The 9,875-nt window shown below is 31.5% G+C and overlaps 1 protein-coding gene across 2 annotated transcripts; it reads left to right on the forward strand.

The window, feature by feature from the left end:
* The first annotated feature begins 4,998 nt into the window (after positions 1 to 4,998).
* LOC127256846 (AP2-like ethylene-responsive transcription factor ANT) lies at positions 4,999 to 9,579 on the forward strand. Of its 2 annotated transcripts, none has more exons than XM_051283064.1 (10): positions 4,999 to 5,537; positions 5,622 to 5,921; positions 6,007 to 6,400; positions 6,881 to 6,963; positions 7,160 to 7,168; positions 7,269 to 7,357; positions 7,459 to 7,532; positions 7,657 to 7,707; positions 7,802 to 7,878; positions 8,920 to 9,579. In XM_051283064.1, exons 1-10 carry the CDS (start codon positions 5,249 to 5,251, stop codon positions 9,477 to 9,479), a joined length of 1,926 nt encoding a protein of 641 aa, XP_051139021.1. In that variant the 5' UTR covers positions 4,999 to 5,248; the 3' UTR covers positions 9,480 to 9,579. The 2 variants fall into 2 exon arrangements, with proteins under 2 accessions (XP_051139021.1, XP_051139020.1); XM_051283063.1 differs by having other exon boundaries at positions 5,000 to 5,537; positions 5,998 to 6,400.
* The last annotated feature ends 296 nt before the right edge of the window (positions 9,580 to 9,875 follow it).

A 9,875-nucleotide genomic window follows, 5' to 3' on the forward strand; every position in this document is an offset into this window, starting at 1 on the left:
TCTTGGATAAACCTGAAGAAGCTAGTAAGCTTCGAACTATTTCCAATAGAGTTCGGTTCATCCGCTCAGCAAACCCATTTTGTTGTAGAGTATAATGGGTTGTCCTATGTCTTCTAATTCCATTCTCAACACAGAAGTTGTCAAACTAAGTATTGCAATATTCCAAGCCATTGTCGGTTCTTAAACACTTAATCCTTTTACTCGTTTGATTTTCAATTGAAATTGTTCAGTTTTTGAAAGTTTCAAACACATCAGATTTCTGTTTCAACAAGAAAACCCATACTTTTTTGAAAAAATCATCAATTAGGGACAAGAAATATCTTCTTCCACCATGTGTGGGTACACTCGAAGGGCCCCACACATCCGAGTGAAGATATTCTAAAACATCATTTGAAAAAAAAATTATTTTCAAGGGGTTTTTGAGGAAATAAAACCTTATGGTGTTTTACATAAATGCAATTTTCACAAAAGGCAAAGTTGACAGTTTTTTAGACCTAAAGTGCCCAAATTTTTGTAAAATCTCTAATCCTCTATTACTCAAATGACTCAACCTTCTATGCCACAGCTCAGTGTTATCTTTTATAGCATTAACACACACTTCAAATTTAATAATAGGCACAACAGTCACTACATATAGGTTATTTCTCAAATCAACCTTGAAAACAACTAAAGAATCCTTTGTAATTTTCATAAATTTCATTCCCCACTTCCTCTTTAAGCCTAGGGAAGACAAACCGGCACATGAAAGCAAGTTATTTGACAAATTTGGTACATGTCTCACATTGCAAAGTTTCAAAATATTTCCTGAGCTAAACCTTAAAACAATGGTCCTTATTTGCCATTGTATTATTACAATTTGAAAGGGTTTTATAATCACAGAAAAACTCTTTAAAATGAGTCATATGATACGTACATGCTGAATCTAACAACCATTCATTTTTGTTAAAATCAGTTATGTTTGAACATCCAGCAGTTACAGAAAACACCTCACTTATACAATCATCATGTAATATCAAGTTTGCTTGCTCATTTAAAGTAGCATTAACATGGGTTGTTCCATTGTTGATATGGCTATTATTGTTAGCATTGTTTCGACCTTTCTTAGGACAATTCCTAATAAAATGTAAAGGATCCCCACAATTAAAACACCATTTGATGTACTTAGAGGGTGTTTGAGACCTATTCCTAGACTTACTTCTAGGCTTCTTCTTATATTAACTATTATAGGAACCACTCCCTTGCTTATTATTATTGAAAGAAGAACCATTTTTGTTAGGTCTAAAAGGAGATCTACCCCTAAGATGCATGACTTCACAATGTGACTGTTTGTTAGATTTATAAAGTTGCAAGTCAACATCTTTACTTTTTAGACCATTTATAATCACATCAAGTATAATTACATCCCTACCATATTTTATTACTAATTTTACATCTGAATATGAACTAGGAATAGCACTTAACAAGACAATAGAACTGTAATTATCTATTGTTTTATCCCCTGTCAGTTTGATGTCTTGTATTAATTTGGTAAAAACATTTAAACATCTATTGTCTCTGTAAGGTCTAATTTGTATCTAAAAAACTTTTTTAAAAGGTGTATCCTATTTGGAAGAGAAGTTTCTGTAAACATATTATTTAATTTGTCCCACAAATCCTTAGCTGATTCATAAACCCCTAATTTCTTATTACATGATCAGCTAAGTTCAAAATAATGCAAGATGATGCAAGTTCATCAAGCTTATTCCTCTTCGCAGTAGGAATATCAACTGCTAGATCAATTTCAACGGCTTTTATTAATCTTTGAGTTACAAGAACACTTCTCATTTTTTGTTTCCAAATAGCAAAATCAGTTTTTCCATCGAAGGGCTGTACATTAAAATAAATTTGATTTACCATTTTTTAGATTTAAAAAAAAAAACTCACTGTATTTTCAAAGAAACAGCCCAGTCTCACACGGATTGATTTAAAGAATAACCAGATTAAGTTTTTTGCACACCTAAACCAGAATTTGCAACTAATTCCAACTTAGAATTATATCAACCAATCCGAGAGTTAGTTTCTTTTGAAACCAACTTCTAGTGCAGTTAATATTTCCAACAGAAAAACAATTTTCTAACTGATTCAAACAAGACTTGACAACAAAACACACAACAGCCACAACAAATTACTTATCAACTAACAAAATAGACACAACACACAACAACATGTTTACTGCTGAAATTTAAAACAAAATTTTACCGCACTCCTTGCTCTGCAACAATCATTTGACTTTTTTTTCGTAATCCAAGCAACTCCACCTGTCAAAATCTTGTTCACTGCGCACTTAACACACAGATTAGTAAAGTTTGGATGGTTCAACTAAAAGAAATTATACAAATCAACCATATAAGGGTGATTTCAGATCTTAATCTCCTACAAGACTTATTTCAGACCTTTACAAGGAGAAACAAACTTTACGGAGGTGAAAAAAGTCACTGACAAGCCAGGTTTTCATTTCAGCAATGTTCGCAACCAAGATCTCGCACACTCTTAAGTCTATTTACAAAAAACCTTTTGGTTTTTACAATGAGAACAAGTTTTTCACTATTAAAACTTGATGTTAGACTTTCCAGTAAACAAAAAACAGGCTTATAAGCTTTGATACCACTTGTTATTACACATTCAAAATCGACAAGCCTTATATTTACAAGAAACACATCAAAATAGCTAAGAACTTAAAGAATCTTTTATATTACGAAAACAACTAGCTCGGACTTAGGTTACCCAAACGAAAAACAACCAAAACACCAAATGTAGTGCACAACACAAACCCAAACACAATCGACATCTACAGAAACACAACAATCATGCGAACCAAACCTCGATCTAAGGAAAACATCAACGATCTAAGCCTATTCTCTCCAAAAAAGACAATATACACCATACACTGTAAGGAATGCACAAATCAAGAAATGAAACCAAGAAATCAAACCGAGGAACAGCCTCAGAACACAATGTATATTGATGTCCACTGCTAAACCTTCACTTTGCTGGACCGATCACCGGAGAAAATCAAGGAAGATCGATTGGAGTCGCCGTCGGAGTGTTAGGGCTTTTAGAGAGAAGAATCACGTCGAGGGAGAGAGAGCGAGAGTAAGAGTGTGTATCACATTTCTGAACCGGTTACAACTCATATATATATATATATATAACTCTGATCCAGACCGGTTCAGCTCAGATTGGGGTGGTTCAGCAATAAACCGGTGGTCTCACAAAGAACCGGGAACGTTTCGCGGTTATCGGATCTGGGTTTCGGGTTGATGTATCACAGGTCTTCCAAGTTATTGGCCAAAAATAATTCCACATTCATAATTTTTTTTTTTTTGTTTGAAATTGATTTGAAATAAAATTTTTATTTTAGTTTTTATTTAAATAATATTATTTGATGTGATGTCTTATGAAGAACAATAATTTATTTTTATTAAAAATTGGACATAATAAATAATATTAATTTTAATTTGAAATGATAAAAGAACAAAATATATTTTTGTTATTTTTATTTTCGCTAATAAATATGTATCAATGCGCTTTCTAAAAGCTACAACATCCATTGTTTCAAGTTGCATTCAAATTTGATGAGGCATGCTTTTAATTTTATTTTTTTTTTAATTTTTAATTTTTTCATTTGTCAATTTTTATTTTTATTTTTTTTATTTTTCATTTGTTCATTAAAGTTATCATATTACTGGTTCGACAAAGTTAAAATATAGAATTTAACTATTACTTTCAGTTCAATATTTAGTTAGAACAAATGTCATTGTCATTGTTACATATAATCTACATTATCTCTCTCCATTTCTCAACAATTTTTATAAATACCTTTAACTATCTTATATTTTTCAATAAAAATAGGATTTAAAATATGCTAAAATTGTATAGACGGATTATATATTTTATAAGAAAAAGTGTCACGTAAACTTCATTTAATTGAAAAATAATTTCTAACATATTGTAGCTCGAATTACCAAAATTTATTAGCACATTCTGATGATCAATTGAGGATGTTCCTATAATATGTAAATCAATTCCATCCAATCCAAGATCCTTCTTCCTATTATGTCAATATTGAGATCTTTGGTTGTCTAGAAAGTTAGATGTTGTTTAGTGAGCATTTTTTTTTTCCCAAAAATTCTATTATTCAATTTTTTATAAAATTAAGTTAAATTTTTTTAATGAAAGATTGTATGCAAATTATTATTCAAACAAATAAATTAAAAAAAAATACATTTTTTATTTTTTAAAGAAAGCATTTGATAAAAAAAAAAGAAAATTAATATTATAATTAAAAAAAAAGATATATATTTAATTTAATGCTTTTATTTTTTATTTTTAAAAAAGATTTTAAGTTAATTTTAATTTTGTTTTTTCTTTTTTTAAAAAAGTAAAAGCCATTACTATTGAACATTGTATTATTTAATAAATGTCCCAAGAATGCTGGGCCAATTTCAGAATCAATCAATAAATTTTTAACTAGCACTACAACCATTAATCAAGTGGATTCAAAGTTCTCCCCTCTCTCACTCTAATATATATAGTAAGGGTGCGTTGGTTTGGGGATTAGATTTTAAATACATTATTCATTCCAATTTTTTCATAAAAAATGTCAAATTAAATACCTATTTTTTATTTTTTATATTATACTAAAAAAAATCAATTTTACATTCAAAATATCAAATCAAAACTTATTTATATTACATGGTACAACTATTCAAATTTAAAATTTTTACTAGAACAAACACATTAGTGTATAGGTACAATTTTGTATTAAAGGAAAACAAAAAAAAGGGGCTGGTGCCCATTGTAAAAAATCTTAAGATATATCGCTCTCGTGAGATCTGTTTATATATATATATATATATATATAGTGTTACACAGATCCCCAAAATATGCAGTAAAGGAATGCTGGTTGCCACCCATTATCCAGCACATTTCTACTTGCTCAAACTCCATCCTACTTTCTTCTTTTTGTTTTCATTAAAGCCACTCTCTCTCTCTCTCTCTCTCTCTATATATATATATATATATATATATCTTCAGAGGAGCAGGAGTGTTTACAGAAGAAGTAGTTTAAGAGTTGGGATTTTTGTGGAAATGATTGCTCAATATAATATTTTCTTCCCTATGTTGGACTAGAAACACACATCCTTCCTTCCTTCCTTCCATCAATTTCTTCTTCTTCTTCTTCTTCTTCTTCACTGTGAAGACGACGATGATGATGCAGATGAAGCCCATCAAGAATATAGTTGGCCATGAAACCTCCTCCCCCGCCGCCAACTGGTTGGGATTTTCCCTCTCACCCCACATGAACATGGAGGCTGCTGGTTCAGTTTCAGACCATAATAATAGCAGTAGTAATAGTAATGGTAATAATGAAGACAGCAGCAGCCCTTCTGGAAGCTTCTTCTTCGGCGTGCCTGCCAACGAACACTTCCAATCCGACCATGGCTCTCTTTGCATCAATATGGACTCCTTCTCCACTAACTCCCACACACAATTAGGTTTGATCATCAAATTATTATATAATATACTATTCTGTTTAATTAATTAGTTAAATCTTCTTACATGAATAACTAATTCTGTAGGGCTTGTGCCGACGACGACAGCATCTCCGAAACTGGAGGATTTCTTGGGAGGCCCAATGGCAATGCCAATGGCAGCTGCAGCTCATTATCATCATCAACATCAGTTCCAAATCTTGCAGCATCCACCAGTACTAGTCGATTCAGCTGCTGCAGCTGCCATGGTGTTAAGCCTCGACACGACCAACTCCACATTTTACAACCCTTCACACTGCAACTACAATTACTATTCTGCCCTCAACACCAATGGAAATATTGGAATCTTAGGTCATCATGATGAACACCAACACCAACAACCTAGTAGTAAGTCAGTCAGTCAGATTCTTGATTTAATTAATTAATTAATTAATAGTGGGTTTTGATTTTTGAATTAATTAAGATCCTGCAGGCTGCTGCAACAACAGTAGCACTACATATCATCAAGTAATAAACCCTGAAATGATGACATCCGAGGATGTAATAATGAAGACATGGATGGACGATGGTAATGGTGCCATGGGTGAGTTGCAGTCTGCACTGAGTCTTTCGATGAGCCCAGCCTCCCAATCGAGCTGTGTCACCAGCCAGATCTCACCCTCTTCTACTGCAGACACTACTGTTACTACTGTAGCTGCTGCAGCAGCAGCCATGGCCATGGAGAATATGAACTCCAAGAAGAGACACAGAGACACAGACACACCTATTAACAATAACAATAATATTAATAATAATAAACCCACTGTTCATAGGAAATCCATCGACACTTTTGGCCAGAGGACATCTCAGTATCGAGGAGTTACAAGGTTAATTATTTATTTATTTTCTATTTTTATAATTAATTTCTTTCATTGTCAAAAATATATCAACAAAAATCCTTAGCTTCTGAAATATGTAATGCTTTTGGAAGAAAATACTTTGGTTTCATTGTTTTTGTTCTCAATTTCTAGCCTGTGATTTATTTTTTTTAAAAAAAAAGCTGTATATTTTTTTTATGGGTTTGAAAAAAATTTGGTTTAAATTTGATATTAAAATAATATATGATGAGATGTTTTGTAAAAAAAAAAATATATTTTTGTCGAAAAACATTAGTCTAAATAGTAAAAACACAGAGTTTGGATTGTAGACAAACAAACCCTAGATTTTACAATTTACACTTTTAGTTTTAGCAATATATTTGTAAGATTTTGTTTTGTCAGTTTTATATCATTCATTTAAATTCAAAATAAAAACAATTAATAATGTGTGAATTAATTATATATAATAGTGCATATGTTTGTTTGCAGACACAGGTGGACAGGTAGGTATGAAGCTCACTTATGGGACAACAGTTGCAAGAAGGAAGGCCAAACCAGAAAAGGAAGACAAGGTCACTCACTCACTATTTTCAAAAATCTAAATAAATAAATAGATAAAATAAATAAATAAATAAATGTCCCTAGATCTACAATATATACATTACTACTTTTTGACCACATTTTTCATCACCTAACTCGTTCTTTAATCTTTGTCCTGATTTGGTGTTGCTGCCATGCCATGTCCATCACACAATAATAATCTATCAGTCTATCTTGGTGAGTATTGGAAATTAATTTTTTTTCTCATTATTATAAATTATTAAATTATTTTTGAGTAAATTAATAATTGAGATTTGGTTATTACAACAAATTCTAGGAGGTTATGATAAGGAAGAGAAGGCTGCAAGAGCTTATGATCTTGCTGCTCTCAAATATTGGGGACCCTCTACACATATTAACTTTGGGGTACATAAATAAATAAATAAATATATATTTCGCATTATTTCAATTTTATTATGATCAAATTGCTAGGTATTGATTTTATTTTAATTTTTTTCAATTTGAAGTTGGAAAACTACCATCAAGAACTCCAGGAAATGCAGAACATGAGCCGGCAAGAATACGTCGCCCATCTAAGGAGGTCCATACATACACACATATATATATATATTCACAATGACAACGTTAATTTTCTCGAAAATTAATGTCTCGAGTTTTTGTTTGTCTAGTTTCTTACATGCATTGACACATTTGTTATAATGCAGAAAAAGCAGTGGATTTTCTCGAGGGGCTTCCATATATAGAGGCGTCACAAGGTCCATTTTCGAATCTTCCTCGTAACCTTATCGTTTTAACTATTTATATATATATATATATAATTATGTAACAGGTTAATTTCTTATTGCACAGGCACCATCAGCATGGAAGATGGCAGGCGAGGATCGGTCGTGTAGCTGGTAATAAGGATCTCTATCTCGGAACATTCAGTAAGTCTCAACTTCATAAATGCCGATAAAAATAACATTATTGGTCCCATTGGAAAATACTCGATTCATTTTATATTTTGTGATACAATCTTAGTCCCATTCGAATATTTTTCTTTTTTTGTCTATCAAAATATAGTCATAAAAAAATGATCGAGTTGGTGTAGTATATATATATATATATATGTCTATAACATTGCCTAGTGAAAATTGAAAAATTTCCATTTTTAACTGCCACAATTGTTTAAGGTAAAATTTGCACAATTTGGGTTCGAATTGAACTTAAATGAAAAAAAAAAAGAAAAATTGTATTCATATATTTAAAATTTAAAAGTTGTATTCTTTCACTTTTATTGTGTGAGTGATGCTTTTGTAAGGCTGATGATGTACAGCTTTCACCTAATTTTACTTGACTCCTTTTCTTAAGGCTGCTTTTTTCGAACTAGGGAATAACAAAATTTAAAAATAAAAAAAAAAATGTTCATCTATTATAAATTTACTTTCAATATAAATGAATAATTGGCCGTGAAATATTATATATGTTCGAATTTTTATTGCATGATATTTATATTAATTGAAATGGCTATTTAGATAGATGTATTTGGAGTTTTGAATTTTTTTAAAAAATAGTTAATAAATATATATATATATATTTTTAAAAAGATTATTGTTGATGAATAGTATCAAAAAATTTAGAATTATATAATTCATTCGTTCCAATTCAAAGTACATTTTTTACTATTTTTTTACGTCCCACTTCAAAGTATTTATTTTATATTTTAATAAAGTAATCGTACGGTAATACCAAAATACCCTTAACTTTACTTAAACTACAAACATATAATTACACATGCAATTACTTTATATGTAAAATATAAAATAAAAAGACAAAAATGTCAAAATTTCTTACACTTTTACTGACCAATAAAATACTATTATTTTTTAATATCTTGTAAAATCCCAAATGACGTACTTGAATTGTTTGAAGTGGGACAGAGAAAGTATGTAAATAGTGTCTTAATTTCTTGTATTTATTTAACGTAGGCACACAAGAAGAAGCGGCCGAGGCATACGACATTGCGGCAATCAAGTTCCGTGGCGCCAATGCAGTTACCAACTTCGATATATCGCGCTACGACGTGGACAAAATCATGGCGAGCAACACTTTGCCAACCGGAGAAATTGCCCGGCGAAGCATAGAGACGGACAACATCACCAACCGGCCCGACTGGAAAGTGGTGACACAAAATCATCAAGACCGCATTGCCGTAGAATTGCATAATTCCAAGGCGACGAACCCGAGCATAGGGCATTGTCAAAATGCTACACTCTCGGTGCCGCTACACGATTTGATCAGCCCGGAGTCGGCCCAATCCATCGCGGATCCGCCAGCAAATATAGTCCAACAACATTTTCTGAATCCATCGTCTATGCTGACAACCATGAGTAGCTCCCGAGTAGAGAGCTCTGAAAAATTCGGGGCTCCTATTATTTTTGCCAAGTCATCGAGCAATTCCGGTGTGTGGGCCCCAGCCCCTCTTTCGAGACCGGTGGTGCTCACCACGGCTCATTTTCCGATGACCGGCGCGTGGCACGATTTATGAGGTAACTGTTTAAGTGAAGATTACTCGATCACTTTAGATCAAGAGAAACTTGTTGTAGTTGCTTTTGGGTAGTGGTGAGAGGAAAATGCGTTTTTTTTTTTTTTTCGTATTATTAACCAAGTATTTAATTTCTTTTTTTTTTCGAGAATTATAACGAAAAAAAAAAAAAGAAAAATCAGGCAATTTTCTATCTTAGTTCTCATTGCAAAATGAACTTTAATTTAATTTAGTAGTTAAAATTCTATTTTGTTATATATATATATATATACTACTTTTTACTAATATAAATATCACTTTTCTCAATAATAAATTATTAGAAGTAGATATATTATTATAAGTGGTATTTGTGCCGTTTTTTTTAGATTTAGTTTAGATATGACTTTTGAAGATTCAAAA

Source organism: Andrographis paniculata, unplaced genomic scaffold (assembly GCF_009805555.1).
Source record: "Andrographis paniculata isolate CXL003 unplaced genomic scaffold, ASM980555v1 Contig57END, whole genome shotgun sequence".
NCBI classification, from domain to species: Eukaryota; Viridiplantae; Streptophyta; class Magnoliopsida; order Lamiales; family Acanthaceae; genus Andrographis; species Andrographis paniculata.

Coding starts and splice junctions, on each gene's coding strand:
- LOC127256846 (XM_051283063.1), top strand. CDS start 5,249: ATGATGATGCAGATGAAGCCCATCAAGAATATAGTTGGCCATGAAACC. Junction 5,922..5,997: donor CCAACACCAACAACCTAGTA/GTAAGTCAGTCA, acceptor GAATTAATTAAG/ATCCTGCAGGCTGCTGCAAC. Junction 6,401..6,880: donor CAGTATCGAGGAGTTACAAG/GTTAATTATTTA, acceptor GTTTGTTTGCAG/ACACAGGTGGACAGGTAGGT.